General features: G+C 42.7%; 1 protein-coding gene across 2 annotated transcripts in view; it reads right to left on the bottom strand.

Moving 5' to 3' along the window:
- Positions 1-3,718: 3,718 nt before the first annotated feature.
- Positions 3,719-18,537, bottom strand: part of LOC137381363 (arginyl-tRNA--protein transferase 1-like) — a 62,953-nt gene continuing 48,134 nt past the window's right edge. For both annotated transcript variants that reach the window (XM_068053828.1, XM_068053827.1), the window contains exons 9-12: positions 16,551-16,732; positions 13,659-13,758; positions 10,636-10,756; positions 3,719-7,986 (exon numbers count right to left, since the gene is read on the bottom strand). In XM_068053828.1, coding sequence (XP_067909929.1) covers positions 7,742-7,986; positions 10,636-10,756; positions 13,659-13,758; positions 16,551-16,732 — 648 coding nt within the window. In that variant the 3' untranslated portion in view covers positions 3,719-7,741. The remainder of the gene's footprint in view (positions 7,987-10,635; positions 10,757-13,658; positions 13,759-16,550; positions 16,733-18,537) is intronic.

Here is an 18,537-nt window from a genome sequence, read left to right as displayed (position 1 = left end):
TAAATCATTGCCTCAGATGTGATTTTATATTTGGAGGGCAGATCATGAATATATCGATCAGGTGAGATGATATTTTTGCCTGATCTTCCAATACCTTTAACCTTTAAAGGGTCCCTGGAGCTCTCGCTCCCAAAAAGCTGTTGCGGCTTGGTCAACAGAAAATTTCACAACTGAAGTCATTGGACTTTTGTTGGGTAAGGATATTAAGAGATTTGGAACCAAGGTGGGTAAATGGAATTAAGGTACAGCTTAATCATGACCTAATTGAACGGTGAAAAAGGCTCCAGATACTGAATGGCCTACTCCAGTTCCTATATTCTTCTATTCTTCTGCTTCAACCAGTGATAATCTAGCTTGTATAAAAGCAAAATACTGCAGATGCTGGAAATCTGAAATATAAACAGTGAGTGCTGGAAAAACTCAGCAGGTCTGGCAGCATCTGTGGAGAGAGAAGCAAAGTTGACGTTTCAGGTCACTGCACTTTCATCAGAACACCTATCCAGCTTGTGCTGTTCAGTAAAATGATTTGGTTCAATTCAGTTGAAATCATCAGTCTTTCATTTACATGCTGACCATATCACAGAGGTGAGGTGTGACAGGGATTTGCATGCAATATCATCATGCACTGGGCAAGATAAACTCCTCCTGCCCTCACACACTGCCATTGCCAATTGTTAGCCTATGAAAGCACGGGAGTGGATCTGATATAATCCACGTTTTATGCTTGCTTTAGATAATGAGAAGCCCTTGCATTGCTTAGACACCAATAGTATGGACTGACCACTAATTTGTACTCAGCCTGTTCTTGCTCTGATACCTGGATAGAACATATTATTTCAGGTTAATATTTGGACAACTCAGCCACCATTTTGAGGCATCCAGGTGTGTGTTAGTAATTTAGACACCATAAAACAGGAGAAATGACAAAAAACTGTGACATAATATCAATAAAAGTTTATTGCAGAATCCTGTATCTCAGTCTCAAAGTGAATTTTTCTTTAAAAAACTCAGAATACGTAAAAGGAGTTATTGCATTCGAGCACCGGTGTATCTGAAGCCAATAATCCCAATAGGATATTCCAAACATGATCCACATTGGACTGATAATATTCGACTTTGTTATGCTTTGGTAATGGTTAATCACACCCCATCACTATAAGCTCTCGGACACTGAAACTAGGAATCTATTGAGGAGCTTACGTAAAATCTCCAGGAGTTCAGTGTTGAATTCAAGGGAGTAGCTTGACTTTTTGTGATAGTGTAAAACGGGTGATGGCGAGACAACATCCCATTTTACATCTCTCCCCATTTTTATTTCAATGATTGACTTCAATGAAAATAAATTGGGAGAGATTTAAAATACTCCCTATCACCCGCTTCACATTATCAAAGTCAAGATCTAACCATGGGAGAACTCTCTGCTTTTCTTTGAGCAATGCAATGGGATCTTACCCAGCTAGATACAGTATGGAATAGATGCTAAGATTCCTTCAATACTTCCCTATTAATGTGCCTTATTCTGACTTCGGAAGAGTGTGTTCTGTATACCAGCGTGGCGTTTTCATTTGCCACACTAACCCTCCTCAGTTTCTGAGTTAGATTGCCATTGAACACCATGCAATTCCTTGCTCTGAACCCGTACCCATTACAACTGTGCTGAGACTGCCCAAATTCATTTCACATACAAGTTATAGTCAGTGGTCTTATTTCTTCTTCTAATTTTTTTCCTGAAAGCGCTTCTATATCCAGCTGAAGAGGTGAGTCGGTGGTGCAGAGAAATAGCCTACAATGCACATTCACCACCCCCCCCCCCCCCACACCACACTTGCAACCTCTGCCACCTAGAAGGACATCGGCAGCAGGCACATTGGAACACCATCACCTCCAAGTCACATGCCATTCTGGTCATATCGTCACCATTTCTCCATCATCGCTGTGTTAAAATCCCGGAACTCCCTATTTAACAGCACTGTAGGATTATCTTACCGCAGGGTCGGAGGTGGCTCAACATCACCAAGGGGAGCTCGGGATGGGCAATAACTGGTGGCCTTACCAGCAATGACATTTCAAAAGTAATCTTTAAAAACTATCAAAAAGCCCAAACTCATGAAGAATGAAACACCTACTGCGACAGCCGCAAACCTTTGAAGCTAATGATCTCTGCGGCAGAATAGAAACCAGTAGAGTGGAAGCCCCACTCGGGTTTATGATATAAAGAACCATGGTGGTTAACTGTGTGAAAGGGAGAGAGGAGAGAAAGAAGGAAACAGAGAGGGAATGACTGCATGGAGGGAAGAAGAAAGAATGAAAAATAAGGAATCAGACAATGGCAGAGAAAATGAGAGGGTAAGAAAGACAGGAAAGATGGAAGAGTTAATGAGAGAGAGACTGTGGAAGAGGGTTGCAAGTGACAGGGAATATGACAGGGAAAGAAAGGGAATGAGATGAGGACAGAGGAGAAATGAGAAAGGAGGGAATGGGAGTACAGTTCAGATCTCAAATAATTGATTAAGCAGCTGAGATCAATGGGGTTAGATAATGCCTGTGTACTTCACATCACACCTACAGGTGCTGAATGTTAAAGCGCTGCAAATCAATGGGATTTATTTCCATTGGTATATACAAGTTTAACATAGCTTCACTGGTTTTCAATTCTATATCCCTAGAAATATAGCCCAATGTTTTGTTAGTATTTTTAATTGCTTTGTTGGCCTGCGATGCCGCTTTTAATGATTTGTTCATCTATATCCCTAGATCTCTTTGCTCTTCTACCCCATTCTGTTTCTTGTTTTCTAAGGTGCAGGCCATGTTTCTGTTTTTCCTAACCAGGTGCATCACCTCACATATGCTCTTCTAACACTTCTTTTGGTATAGATTCCAGTATCTTTCCTGTCACTGATAGGAAAGCTGACTGGTCTATATTTCCTAGGTTTTGTTCTATTCCTTTTTTGTATAGAGGAGCAACATTAGCTGTCTGCCAGTTTTCTTCTGTCCCCTCATTCTTGGAACTTTTGTATGTATAAGTGAGTGTCCGGATGAGTTAACCATACCAGTAATACACTATATCAAATAATACCCATGTACTTGCATTTTGTACAGCAAGGGATTACTAGAACTTCTGTAGTTAAGCAGCAATACTGATCACAGAGTCTGCTAAGTGTCAGCTATGGCTCAGTTGGTAGAGTTCTTAACTTTGTGTCAGACAGCTGTGGGTTTGAGTCTTATTTACCCCAGAGACTTGAGCATAAAAACCATGTTAACAGCTCAGTGCAGTACTGAGGGAGTGCTGCACTGTTGGAGGTACAGTCTTTTGGAAGAGACGTTAAATCAAGGCCCTGCTTGCTCTCTCAGTTAGACATAAAAGATCGCATGGCACTATTTGTAAAAGCAGGCAAGTCCTGCTCAACAGTTATTCCTCCACCATCTAAAACAGACTAACTGGCTATTAACATATTGCTGTTAGTGGGGCCTTGCTGTGTACAAATTGTTTGCCCTATTTACTGCATTACAACACTCACTATGTTTCAAAGATAATTCATTGGCTGTAAAGCACTTTGGGATAACTTGGGTCATGAAAGGCTCTGTATAAATGAACCTCTTTCTTTTATTTCATGCTGGTCCCCACTTACCTCCTGGATTGACTGATCTGGTCCCCTGAAGGCTCGGGCTCCTCTACTTGGATGATGAGATCAATAAACAAAAAGACCCCTCACAGACATTGTAAAATAAAAGCATTTGCAATTTTATTCATTTATTTTACACAAGGCTAAAATAGTAACATTTTAAAAAGTATTGCGAAAGTCTGAATCATTAGACAGTAAAACATTGCAGAGAGCATCCTAAAGGCACTTTATCCAGTCTACAATGCATCTCAAACTTCATTTGGAATGAGCAAGTGCATGAGATTTGTGCTTGCCCCTTTAAGGGGTATTTCCTATCAAGTTTAATTTAAAAAAAATGATTTACCCCGTACACCAGTGTTCGAACAATGCCCTTGGGACTCAAGAGTAGAGCTGTTCACAACACATTAGGGTTATTATTTTGTGTCTTTTTCCTCATAAGCAAGATGCTCCTTTAAGAAGCTGAAAGTTTGGTCAAAACTGCACAAAAGTGAGTAGAGATAATGGGCCTGTGGATGCGGAATCTGAATTGCACAGCTCGAGTGTAAATGAACAATAACATTACGACCAGCAGAGAAAAGGAATTCCAGAGACTGGGCTTAAGGACTGCAGCCTAGAATTACTGGTTGTGTTATAGCTTAAAGAATGTTAATGCTTATACTTCTCTGCCTCTCTATCCCTCTCCTCCTTTAAGATGATCCCTAAAATCTCTACCTCTTGGACTAGGCTTTTGGTCACCTGTCTTAATATCTGTTTCTTTGCCTCAGTGCCAAATTTTGCCTGGTTACACTCCTGTAAAGTACCTTGGATGTTTAATGACATTAAAGGCACTATATAAATGCAAATTGTTGTTGCCTTCATTTGACATTTCTTCATCCAATATTTAAAGGAGGTGCTTAACTATTTAAATTAAGCCAGTGAGCTAAAATTGCAAACAGAGGACTATCATCGCGATGTGCTTGGATCCCAATCAGTAATTCTAGGCTGACATCTTCAACTGGGGCAAATCTATCTTCACCCGATCTACTCGGGCGCACTTGCTAGCAGAGGCTATTTGATAGCAATCAGGAGCTGGAAGCCCGGGTGATCATCCTTCCCCTTTCCCAGTTCTCGATCAAAAGCAGCACCCTTTTTGAATTGATTGCACCCTCTGTACCAGGAGTACAAAGCCAACAGCAGCAATGCCAGGGATTTAATGGGTTAAAAGGAGACTTGCAATATTGCAGTAGCTCAATAGAGAAATTGTGACTAGGCCCACCCACAACCTAAAGGAATTTTAAGGCTTACAGCTTCTTTTTGTTCCAGTAACCACGGTAACCCCCTTTATTATAGAAAGCATTCCTGTTAAAAGGCCAATGGGGGTGTTTGGCACTGTTTAAGGACAAAGAACCTACAGCCACGCCCACCCAACTGCAGTAAGTTACCATGTTCATCTGTTACATTAACAATAATGGTTACCTCATTGTTGTGATTTTCCATCGAGTTTTTTTGAAGTCAGCTAGTGAAAAGTCATAAAGAACAACTCAAGGATTACAATTGCACAATCCATACAGACAGGTCAATCTTGGGTGTTTAGAAGGTGTAAAAGGGTTGACAGAAAACATTAGAAACAGCTCAGGGACAGTTGCTGGAAAATAGTTCAATTAATTCACCAGCTTTTTGCTTGTTTATTTCACATTTAAGAGAACAATTCCCACAATAGACCCTGTAGAACATCAATCTTTCCTCTTTCCCTCAAAGCGTTGGGGTTCTTTATCAGCTGCTGAGCATTTCTTGAGTTAGAATTCTCTCTGATCACTTTACTAGGCCATTTAGAATGTTTGCCTTTTTTTGCTAAGTTGTGCATAAATGTAGCACTCTTCCTCCCTTGTGTCGAAATCCTGACTCATCGCCTCATGAAATGTGGAGCTCCACACCTCCCATCAGCTTTTCCTCTCTACTACAATATAACAGCTTTTAAAACCCATGCTTGATGTCTCTGAATCACCACATCACTCATCGATTTATCTTGTCCTTCCTCCTGCCCTCTCCAGGCTTGATGATGTCCAATGCCATTACTTTTCACCCTTTGCCTAGGTTTTTCAATAAAAGAAAAAAAAAGCTTCTGTGTCATAATTACACCCAATCAGTTATGGAAATAAATGTTCTCCAGACTGAGTTACCCAAAATCTCTACCAAAATAGAAGTCATGGCAACCCAGCTGGTGACCAGGATTGTCACCCTGGTTGGACATATTCCTGGATGTTTAATCAGATGACCTCCTGCATCCAAATGCCCTCCCTCACACTCCCAGCATTGGCTGCCCAACATGTTCATCCTTGTGGCGCACTGCCTTTCTACACCAGTCGGAAAGCAGATAGGCTCTTCCTTACCTGATTGGGTGATTCTTGACTGCCAAACAGCCTTTATCCCCAACGTTCTTTTTTTTTTAACTAATAAAAAAAAGTTTTCAAAGAAGAGATTCACCTTTAATTCCTGGAGATTCCAGGGCAATCCTGGAAAGTTGGCAACACCAGCTGGGCCTAAGTCAAATGCCAATGTGCAGTCTGGCCAATTGGATCAGTATGGGCTAAGAAAAGCTCAGATTGAAGGAAGTGATGGGATGCGATATCTGACAAGTAAGGCTTAATTCTCAGGACCCTCTGATAAAAACTTTGTTTTGAAACAAACATTCAGCCGTCGAATTGATTTTCTGTCACAAGATGTGGCTGCAAATAAAGTGTGCAATTGTGACATCTAGGGGCCACAACATTGCACAGTTTCTGAATACATTCCCTGTCAGGCACGTCTTTCGATTTACAATAGTGCAGGTGAGCACCTGTGTGCGTATTTATAGTGACACTTTACCTAAAGTGTAACTGATATTATAACAAAGGCAGTATGAGCTGCATAGAATATATCACTGACGATCATACTTCAATGGTGCAGCAGATTTTAGAATGCACACATTACTTTATCCAGGGATTTGTACAAAAGTGATAATTTCAATAATGCTGCTGTGATCCAGCCTTACTTTGAAATCCGTGTGCTTAATCCCAAAAGTCCACAGCCATTCCCATTTCACTCCCACCGTGCAAAAACTCAAAGCAACAAACTCCTCCCATTCACTCCCACTGCGTAGAATCCCAAAGACCAAATCATTTTTCCATTCATTCCCATTCAATAAAATTCCTCAATCCTAATAGAAAATCCCCACCAAAATGAAATCAGATTTCTAGTGCTTTGTACAAAATACCATTCAGATGCTGTCATATTCAGTTTGAGGACAGAACATTTCACCAACCCAATTCCTCCTGCAACATATAATTGGTTGATAGAGAGCTGACCACTTAGCTAGAATTGTCGAATAAATACTTTTCATAAATGTCACAAGATAGTTTGCAAACTACGGCTGTTGTTACACAGATTCACTAGATGAATTGGTCACCAAAATCACATTTATCATTAGAATGACTGAAATGTGCAAAACTGCTGAGCAATTACATACCAGGACAGTCCTCAGAATAATCTAGAAACAGTGGGGGTGAAATTCAATATTGGAGGCAACAGTAAACAGGCGATAGCAAATCAACTGCCATTTCACACCTCGTTTGATTTCCATTCCCACTGAGGTCTGCTTTACGCTGTTGCTGGAATCCAATTTCACCCCCATTAGAACTTATCTTTTTTTTCAGATTACTGCAGAAATGAACCACTGCTGTCCTCAGAGGGTCCATCAATGGCAAAAGTCCAGTCACCTCACTGCCCATCATCTATAAACTCTGAAACAATTATAACTGGATTAGAACATTCCATGTATGTGGAGAGACCTCGTAGCCTTGCACTGAAGGAAGAGAGATGAAGGGGTTGTGAAGAGCCAAGTAAACATAGGACTCGTGCAATCTTTTTCCGTGTTCATTGTGGTTTCACGGTAAGTTAAAGTGCCTGTTGGAAGGCCTCTTCCTCCCTTCCCCCTCCCTTTTTCTCTCCTTTATCATTTCCAGACCTGCAAGAGCATCTTCCTGGCTTTCCCCGTCTCTCCCTCTTCAACCTTTAACCCAAGAGCCCTGGATAAAAAAGAAAGCATCTGATTTCCAAATACTATGGCCACATTGCAGTCCTTTGGCGGTCAGTGGAAGTGGTCAGCTCTCTGCCTTGTTTCTGCAACAACTGGTACAGCAGCAGCAGCAGCTCAGCAAGTGGACAAGGCAGGGGCAGCGTCGCCACCAGGCAGAGGCGGAGGAGGAGCGGGTCGAGGCGAGGTCCTCCTGCGACACCACCAGCACGGCTTCCTCTGTCTGAACAGAGGGGGAGGAAGAGGGGTTGAAAGCTTCCTGGAAATTCCGCAGAAGCCAAAGGCCTTCCGTGGACAGGCCAGGATCAGCAGCTGAAACAGAAAGGAAAATGAATGGTTATTTTTCTCCTTGCAGTTTGTTGGAGGTGATGCTGAATGGAAGATTTTTTCCGCATTGCAGCAAACACTGCAAAATTTCTAAAGGGGCTCTCCTCTTCTTCCACCACGTTCTAGGGACACAGGAACAGGAGGAGGCCATTCAGCCCCTCGAGTCTGTTACACAATTCTATTAGATATTGGCTAATCTATACCTTAGCTCCATCTATCTGCTTTGATTCTAAACTCCTTCATAACCTTGCCTATCAAAAATTTATCAATCTCTGTTTTGAACTTTTCAATTGACCTTACCTCAACAGCTTATTGAGGGAGAGAGTTCCACATTTGCATGACTCTTTGCGTGAAGAAGTGTATCATCTCTTGATCACCCCTATCTCTAATTTTAGGGTTCTGCCATCTTAGTCTGGACTCCTCCACCAAAGGAACCTCAGAAACCCAGGAGAAAGAGCAGAAGTGGCTGATAATGCTCTTTCTGTAGGGTTTCCTCCCAAGTTAGGGCAGGAGATCAGGAGAACACCCAAGGAAATTCAACCTGAACAAGTATGAGTCTGATTCCATGTCATAAAGAGATTCACTACCACAGCCTTGACAATGAGCTTCTACCTAAAAAGACTCACCATACCTTTTGTTCCTAACGTCCATTCTTGCAATGGTTATAAATTAGCTCATAAATTCAACTGAGGTCCTTTGCCCACTAGCAGGTTGAGAGCTCCAATCTCATTTCGCTTCATTTGCAGCCAATAGAGAAAAGAAGTTTTCATCCAATTGTTCTGGGCTTAACTGGAGTCCATATTGCAAGACAGCCCAGAGCTAGCCAACTGACTGGCTCTAGCATGGTATTAAGGAAAACAATACTTCATTAAAAATGAATTCTCTGGAAGTGGGTGTCACTGGCAAGTCCAGCATTTTTTACCCATCCCTTTTTAAGAAGGTGGTGGTGAGCCGCCTTCTTGAACTGCTGCGGTCTATGTGGTGTAGGTACACCCACACTGCTGTCAGGTTGGGAGTTCTAGAATTTTGACCCAGCAATTATGAAGCCCAATTTAGGAAGGTGTGTAACTTGGATGGGAACTTGGAGGTGATGGTGTTTCTGTGCACCTGCTGCTCTTGTCCTTCTAGGTGGTGGAGGTTGTGGGTTTGAGAGATGCTGTTGAAAAAACCTTCTTCAGTTGTTGCAGTGGACCCTGTAGATAGTACACAGTGGACTGCTGGTGGAGGGAATGAATGTTTAAGGTAATGGATGGTCTGCTAATCAAGTGGACTTTTTTTTACCCTGGATGGTGTTGAGCATCTTAAGTGTTGCTACAGGCAAGTACAGAGTATTCCATCACACTCTTAAATTGGGCTGTGCACATGGTGGAGAAGCTCTGGGGAGCCAACTGACCCAACACCAACCTTAGAAGCTGAAATTGGGTCACTTCCATCTGCTACAAGATAAGTAGTTCACTAGCATCAGTAATGTATCTAACTGTGAATGGAATTTGAAACCATACAAATACGAGCGGTCTGGTTTCATTTGAACACGTCCTCATAGCTAAAAAGGACTAACAGCAGCAACTCAGCGCCACAGGTATTAGATCAAACCCCAGAGCCATCGGTCAGTGTCTAGTGTTCCAATATGCTTGACACATTTTGGGATTTTTGACAATGCTTCTAATAATTTTGGAAAGGCATTATATTTAGATGCTGGGTTTTTCAAAGCAAAGCTTTTTTTAAAAAAAAAAGTCCCGAGATGAAAGGTGGTTAAAATGCTAACAGGCTGAACATTGAAGTTGCTCTGCCAAAGACTAAACAATGATCAGTTTGTTAATCCCACCTCAGTAATCAATGAATACCTCATTCCCACTGAGGCTGTCTGTCATGGCTGCTTCTCTTGGGTTATGAACCTGGTGGTCAGGTTTTTAAAAAGCTACAAGGAACAAGCATTTGCGAGGTTCAGAAAGTTAGAATGTAGAACAGTTAAAAGTTACTTTGTTCAAGTCATACAAGGTGGGCCACTGATATGGAGAAGCGTAGCATATTCATTATGTTATATTATGAAAAATACGCAAGTATAAGTTTAATCTTTGTGACAAAGTGACTGTTTGTAACTGTTGCGGTGTATGTACATGTGCTGTGAAATAAAGCAGTTATTGATCTGTATCTGGCTTCATATTATCATAGTTTCTTATGGCTTGCCTTGAGAAAGATTGGAGAGACACTATGGGGATACGAGCAAAATCCAATTCAGATCACACAGGACTTTTACACTGCTGGATTATGTTGTCAAGTAAGTAGATATTGGGCACTTTGTTACATAAGGGGCATGAGATCCACTTGTAGAAGTGACTGAAGGCACTGCACCATTTTAAACCATGAGTACATTGTCCACAAATAGTAGAATGAAGGTTCTTTTTCTATATTAGATGGTCAGGAGACACGGTTCAAAAACTTGCTCCTTAGCACTACATAGTGACCAGAAGCTGTAACTACCCGGTGACAAAAAACATAGAAAAATAGAATGGTAAATGCTGAATGAAAAGTGTAACAGATGTAACATTGGGACAGCAGGAAGTAAGGCATGTGGACAGGAAGCACGAGCCTAACACAAGATTTTAAAATAATATATAAATAGTTGGCACCAACCTGGTTCATCTCCATCGTAAAGTCTGGCATATTTGCTTTTCTCCAGCTTGGGCAAGCATTGTTCAACAGGTACCCAGTGCCCAGTCACAGGGCACAACAGCTCCGTTGGCTGGTATAGAAGCTATGAATGGAAAGATTAGGGATTAAGCAGGAGGATCAACTCAGTGGATCCAGAACAAAGGCTTCAATAAATTTTGTGTGGATTGAGAACTAACAAAAGTCCTATAGAACCAGATCAGATCCATTCATCTCACCCAGGTTCAAAACATTAGTGTTTCAACCCAGAACAAGTGTGGGGATGCAACACAAATGTGGGGCTAGAGAGACGCAAGTTACTTTGGTTCAGCAACGGATGGATGCACACAGCACCTGTGGCACCACGACACCACCTGCGATCCCATGATGTCACCTGTGGTGTCATGACATCATCTGTGGCGCCATGACATCACCAGTGGCGCCAAGTAGGCTGCCGGGTAAAAAAATCTAAAACCTTTAGGCATAAAAGGAACAGCAGAGCCCTGCTATTGTTAAATGCACATCCTGTAAAATCATTCTATTGAACAATGAAGATTCCTTTCAAAGGAACTGAAGCCCATTTCAGTAACAAATCAGACAGAACGTCACAAAAACATCCAAATTTGCAATAAACATTTCTATCCAGGAAGCTCTGACACTTGGGGGCTAGAAAGGAAAATCCAATGCCCAATTGATCAGTAAGAACTGTGTGAACAGCAGTGATATTATAGGGAGATGGATTACATTTGTATAAAGAATAGAATTATAGAATAAAGGATATCTTGTAACATTATAGTATCCAAATAGTCATTTAGCAGTACAGAACTTGAGTATTGCTGAAAACAGAGACATGTTGTCAAAGCTTTTCGTCTTGCACTCATCAGGACAATTTGCAAGAATATCAATGTAAGGGAAGACAACAACTTTATACTGTATGAGAAGAGTGTGCTGATTGTTTGGCAAGTGGACTCTGATTGGTAGAAGCATTGCCATAGAGAATGCACCTGTTTGTGGTAACTGACAGTTAACTGCCAAGCTTTGTTTGAAATTGAAACTAGCAAGCTTGACTCTGATTGGTCTAGCCATTGACCTGAGGAATGAACAAGTGAATGGCTGTCACTTATTTTGTTTTGCTGCTGTTGCGCCTGTTTTCAGCGAAACAAAATAAGTGACAGCCATTCACTGGTTTAGGGAGGACCAGAGTGTCAACATTTAAGCTATGCAAGGCCAGATCTAAAGTCATAGTCATAGAGTTATACAGCACAGAAACAGGCCCTTCGGCCCATTGTGTCTGTGCCAGCCATCAAGCACCTATCTATTCTAATCCCATTTTCCAGCACTTGGCCCGTAGCCTTGTACGCTATTGCATTTCAAGCGCTCATCTAAAGACTTTTTAAATGTTGTGAGGGTTCCTGCCTCTATCACCCCTTCAGGTAGTGTATTCCAGATTCCAACCACCCTCTGGGTGAAAATGTTTGTCCTCAAATCCCTTCCAAACCTCCTGCCACTTACCTTAAATCTATGCCACCTGGTTATTGACCCCTCCGCTAAGGGAAAAGGTTTCTTCCTATCTATCCTATCAATGCCCCTCATACTTTTGTACACCTCAATCAGGTCTCCCGTCAGCCTTCTCTGCTTTAAGGAAAACAACCCTAGCCTATCCAGTCTTGCTTCTTAGCTGAAATGCTCCAGCCCAGGCAACATCCTTGTGAATCTCCTCTGCACCCTCTCCAGTGCAATCACATCCTTCCTATAGTGTGGCGACCAGAACTGTATACAGTACTCCAGCTGTGGCCTAACTAGCATTTTATACAGCTCCATCATAAGCTCCCTGCTATTATATTCTATGCCTCGGCTAATAAAGGCAAGTGTCCCATATGCCTTCCTAACCACCTTAACTACCTGTGCTGCTGCCTTCAGTGATCTATGGACAAGTACACCAAGGTCCCTCTGACCCTCTGTACTTCCTAGGATCCTACCATCCATTGTATATTCCCTTGCCTTATTAGTCCTCCCAAAAATGCATCACCTCACACTTCTCAGGATTAAATTCCATTTGCCACTGCTCCACCCATCTATATCGTCCTGTAATCTAAGGCTTTCCTCCTCACTATTTACGACACCACCAATTGTCATGTCATCTGCAAACTTACTGATCATATCTCCTATATTCTCGTCTAAATCATTAATGTACACTACAAACAGCACAGGTCCCAGCACCAATCCCTGCAGTACACCACTGGTCACAGGCTTCCAATCGCAAAAACAACCCTCGACCATCACCCTCTGCCTCAAGCCATAAGCCAATTTTGGATCCAATTTGCCAAATTGCCCTGGATCCCATGGGCTCTTACCTTCTTAACCAAGCTCCCATGCGGGACCTTGTCAAAAGCCTTACTGAAGTCCATGTAGACTACATCAACTGCTTTACCCTCATCTACACATCTAGTCACCTCCTCAAAAAATTCAATCAAGTTTGTTAGACTCTATCAAAAGGTGGTTCTTTTCCAAAGCACTGGAACAGGCTGCCAGCTCGTGCTGTGGGATGCCGAATCTTTGAATTCCTTCAAGTGAGAGCTGGACCTGTTTCTGGCTGAGACGGAGATCACCTTGTACAAGAGGTAGCTACTGCGTGGAATTATGAGGGCCAGGGTAATCTTCTGGACTAGTTTTGATCGCCAGGGTTAGGTGGTGGTGGGGTTAGAGAGGAACTTCCCACAATTTCCCCCACCCCCTGCATTGGCCTAAAGTTTTATTGGGTTTTTCCGTCTCTCTCAGGAGATCACATGCATTCTGGATGGGTTGATGAGTGTGTGTATTGTAATACACAAGGTATCACAATTGTGTGGAGCAGGCTGGTTGGTCCACAGGTCTTTTCCTTTCCATCATTGTTTGTATGTATACGAGACTGAAAGGATTATTTCTTAACTTACAATGAATCCCTCACCTGAATTATGCAGTCCCAGAATAAAACTTACACAAGGTTTCCTGAATCTGTCCGTGCTTACCTTATATTTTACTTTAATGCAGGAGTGCACGTAAGGGCCCAGGTAATAATACTTCATTCTTGGAACCTTCTCATTCAGCCTTTGGGTTAGTGCTATTTCCCTAAAAGATAGTAGGAGTCGTGTCACATGTAGCATGCTTCAGGAACCAGCCCCCCACCTACCCACCGAGCAGATATAGCATTGGTCAACTACAGAATAACGCTCCCCTTCCTCTGCCTCTTTAGCACTCCCTCCTCAGGCACACACAGATGAGGTGCAGGGCAGAGCTGTTTACTGAGGCCCACTTATGGGCGATGATTTCTTCTGTGGGAAATTGTAAACTGCAATTCAAAGAAAAGTTTAAAACTTAATTACAATTAAGCAGGAAATCTTCCCTTTATGGGGTATATTTTTGTCCAATTGCTAATAATAAAAAAAAAATAGTTGGCGTCAGTGCAAATGGATTTCCTCGTTTTATATTCAGACCTGTTTTTCCACCAATTTTAACAAGTGGGGAGAAGTATCCCCACACATTTGCCTTCACCCTGATGGAATTCTCCATTTCCTCTGGCTTCTTTGGATGACAATGGCTGGTGCTGAACTATGAGCCATTCTGCTCTGTCCTGCTGACCACACTAGAAGCTCAGCTGAGACCAGATGAAACGTCTTTTACTTAGAATCCTGACATGCGGCAGTGACCGTACCCCTAAGGCAGAAGCAGGGAGCTAGTTTTGTCAAATTTGGCTGTAGAGGTAGGGTGTGGAGGTGAAGGGGATCGATCTCAAGACTTGCCGAGTTGGAAAGGACACCAAGCTCGGAACAGGGAAATGCTGACTTAACTAGTCCGAGGGCAAACCCAGGAACCCCACAGAGTTCCAGGCTCTACTTGGAGGCTGGATACGGGTGATGGGCATCTTTGGAGATAAACTGGAGGCGGTCCTCCAAAATTGCAATGGATTTCAAAATGATTTGTGGGGGAGGGGTCTGTAATCCCTCTGGACTTCTCTTCCCCTCCCCCAATTGAGTCTGTCACTGCCCAACAGTGAGTAGCCAAAAAGACAGCAAGAACGTCCTGCCATAGTACACCAGTGGGCTGGAGTCTATGAAAAACTCCTTGGGCTGTATGATTGACAATGTAATGTATATTGTAAATTTAACCTGTAATGGTAAGTATAATGGTGAGTGCCACATACTGTATTGAAAGGAATTGAACTGTGCTGCACTTTATGTAATCTCAAATTTGAACTGTTATGTCATGCAGTTTTACAAATTTTATGAAATAAAGTATATTTTTGGAAAAAAAAACACAGTAACTTCCGCTCTTCCATCAGCCCCGTATTCGCTGACCTACATAAATGAGGTTTTAGTTTTGAAATTTATGTCTCTGTTCCAATCACTTCATAGCCTTGCCTCTGCTGCTCCCCATCTCTATAACCTGCTGCAACTCTACAGTCCTCTGAGATCTCTGCACTCCTCTAATTCTGACCTCTTGTATATCCATGATTTATATCACTCTGCCACTGGCAGACGTGCCTTCAGTTACCTAGGCCCTAACCTCTGGAATCCCCTCCTAAACTTCTCCGCATCACTACTTCTCTTTCCTCCTTTAAGTCTCTCCTTAAAACCTACCTCTTTGACCAAGTTTCTGGTCACTTATCCTAATATCTCTTTATGCAGCTCAGTATCAAATTTTGTCTGCTAATGTTCCAGGGAACCACCTTTGGATGTTTTTAATGCATTAAAGGCGCTATATAAATGCAAGTTATTGTTGCTGTTGTAGCCCATTGCCACTCAATCTCTGATTGCCTGACAGAGCATTAGATGTTAACGTACATGAAGTACACAATCTCATTGCTGTATATATCAAGACCTCTGAAACAACATGAAACGTTGGTGTCTGTAACGTGCATCCTGCTCAGAAATGTTCTTTTGCAAGGTTGCCTACTATCTTGTATTTTCAATACTGTGCATAGTTTGTTGTATGCTTGCTGCAGATTCGGAAAGTGACATTACAGCTGTTCCAAAAACAGAAAAACCACCCAGGACAGTCCATGGAGAATAGTAGCTTGGCATGTCTGAAGGTCTGTGTTCTGTTGGAGTGTTCGACCTTTCATTCCATGAGCATAAGGTCCATTTTTGGTTAGATTGCCACGACGCTTATATACTGAGCTTCGTGGGGTGACAGTTCTACTAGATTCCTGGGTCTCTTGCAGCCAGTGGCAGCCCCAGTGCAAAAAAGAACTTGCATTTATTTAGCACTTTTCAAAGTGCTTTACAGCCAATTAAGTACTTTTGAAATGTAGTAACTGCTGTCAAAAGCACAGCAAGCTCCCAGAAACTGCAATGAGATAATGACGAGTTCATTTTTTTTAATGATATTCGTTGAGCATAAGTATTGGCCAAGACACTAGGAGAACTTCTTCCAAATGATTTTCTACATCCACTTGAGAGGGCAGACAAGGCCTCAGTTTAGTATCTCACCCAAAAGACAGCACCACCAACAGTGCAGCACTCCTTCAATACTGTACTGGATTTTGTGGTCAAGCCTTTAAGAGTGGGATTTGAACCCAACACCCTTCTAACTCAGAGGCAAAAGAGCAACAGTTAACAAGGGAAAGTATGTTGGATTTGCAAAGTCCAGAGAAAAAACAGGCTAGCTCAATTAGCATGGAACTTGACAGAACCGAGTGCAGATCAGGAATATATGTATGGAGACCAGCATAATTGGTTATCAGCTTGTATGAGCTACTGTTCAGTAAAATGAATGGCTGTGAATTGGGGTCACAAACCTCCAAATTTCCTATAGCAGCACCCACTGTGCAAAGCTCTGTATTGGGAAATGCTAACTTGTAAGATTTACTCTTGTACAAGTGTAGTCGTCTCCCCTGTAAATTAATTTCCTTCGGATAGTACCTGAGTGCAGAGTAGACTCCCAATGAGAGGGAGGAGTAATCTGGATCATAGCACAGGTACTGGGAGTTAATTCCTTCAGGTAGTATATCCAACAGGCCAAGAGCTATAATCTTCCCGTCCAGCAGGAACTGTTCAATGAAGGAGCCATAGCCAGTGTCTGGGCCGTCTGCTGGGTCCTCCCCCTGTCAGTGAGATAAAGGAAACAAATTAAAGCAGTGGCAGGGGGGGTTACAGCAACAGGACATAACCAAATCGTTCCCGAACTTCAGTCTTCTGCATCACTACAAACTCTAACACCTACTGGTTCAAGACAGACATTGAGAACAGGCTATGCACGGCCAATTACAGGATCATTAGAAATTGGGGAATAAAGTGGTTAAAAATGATTAAAAAATAAGCCTAGACATTTCACTGCTGTTGTACTATCAAAATAATTGGTAAAATAAGGAAGCTTTTCCTGTCTGTACACTTTTAGGGGGAGATTTGTGTGGAGCATAATCACGGTATTGACCTGTTGGGCTAAACGGCCTGTTTCTGTGCTGTAAAATTCTATGTCTTCTTCTTTGGCCTCCTTGTCTCGAGAGACAATGGATAAGCGCCTGGAGGTGGTCAGTGGTTTGTGAAGCAGCACCTGGAGTGGCTATAAAGGCCAATTCTAGAGTGACAGGCTCGTCCACAGGTGCTGCAGAGAAATTTGTTTGTCGGGGCTGTTACACAGTTGGCTCTCCCCTTGCACCTCTGTCTTTTTTCCTGCCAACTACTAAGTCTCTTCGACTCGCCACACTTTAGCCCCGTCTTTATGGCTGCCCGCCAGCTCTGGCGAACGCTGGCAACTGACTCCCACGACTTGTGATCAATGTCACAGGATTTCATGTCACGTTTGCAGACATCTTTAAAGCGGAGACATGGACGGCCGGTGGGTCTGATACCAGTGGCGAGCTCGCTGTACAATGTGTCTTTGGGGATCCTGCCATCTTCCATGCGGCTCACATGGCCAAGCCATCTCAAGCGCCGCTGACTCAGTAGTGTGTATAAGCTGGGGATGTTTGCCGCCTCGAGGACTTCTGTGTTGGAGATACGGTCCTGCCACCTGATGCCAAGTATTCTCCGGAGGCAGCGAAGATGGAATGAATTGAGACGTCGCTCTTGGCTGACATACGTTGTCCAGGCCTCGCTGCCATAGAGCAAGGTACTGAGGACACAGGCCTGATACACTCGGACTTTTGTGTTCTGTGTCAGTGCGCCATTTTCCCACACTCTCTTGGCCAGTCTGGACATAGCAGTGGAAGCCTTTCCCATGCGCTTGTTGATTTCTGCATCCAGAGACAGGTTACTGGTGATAGTTGAGTCTAGGTAGGTAAACTCCTGAACCACTTCCAGAGCGTGGTCGCCAATATTGATGGATGGAGCATTTCTGACGTCCTGCCCCATGATGTTCGTTTTCTTGAGGCTGATGGTTAGGCCAAATTCATTGCAGGCAGCCGCAAACCTGTCGATGAGACTCTGCAGGCACTCTTCAGTGTGAGATGTTAAAGCAGCATCGTCAGCAAAGAGGAGTTCCCTGATGAGGACTTTCCGTACTTTGGACTTCGCTCTTAGACGGGCAAGGTTGAACAACCTGCCCCCTGATCTTGTGTGGAGGAAAATTCCTTCTTCAGAGGACTTGAACGCATGTGAAAGCAGCAGGGAGAAGAAAATCCCAAAAAGTGTGGGTGCGAGAACACAGCCCTGTTTCACGCCACTCAGGATAGGAAAGGGCTCTGATGAGGAGCCACCATGTTGAATTGTGCCTTTCATATTGTCATGGAATGAGGTGATGATACTTAGTATTTTAGTATTTAAATTCTATGTAATTCTATGTTTAATATTGACCCCTTACCCTTTTGTACACTGTTAAACAGTTAACCCCTTATCTGTCTGCAGCACTAATTGTGAAAGATAAACTACTAATTTCATGAGAACATTTTTCCTTTAAACTCACAGGTCC

Source organism: Heterodontus francisci, chromosome 22 (assembly GCF_036365525.1).
Source record: "Heterodontus francisci isolate sHetFra1 chromosome 22, sHetFra1.hap1, whole genome shotgun sequence".
Taxonomy (NCBI): domain Eukaryota; kingdom Metazoa; phylum Chordata; class Chondrichthyes; order Heterodontiformes; family Heterodontidae; genus Heterodontus; species Heterodontus francisci.
Note: the sequence above shows the minus strand (reverse complement) of the source record. Positions and strands in the feature narration are given on the sequence as shown.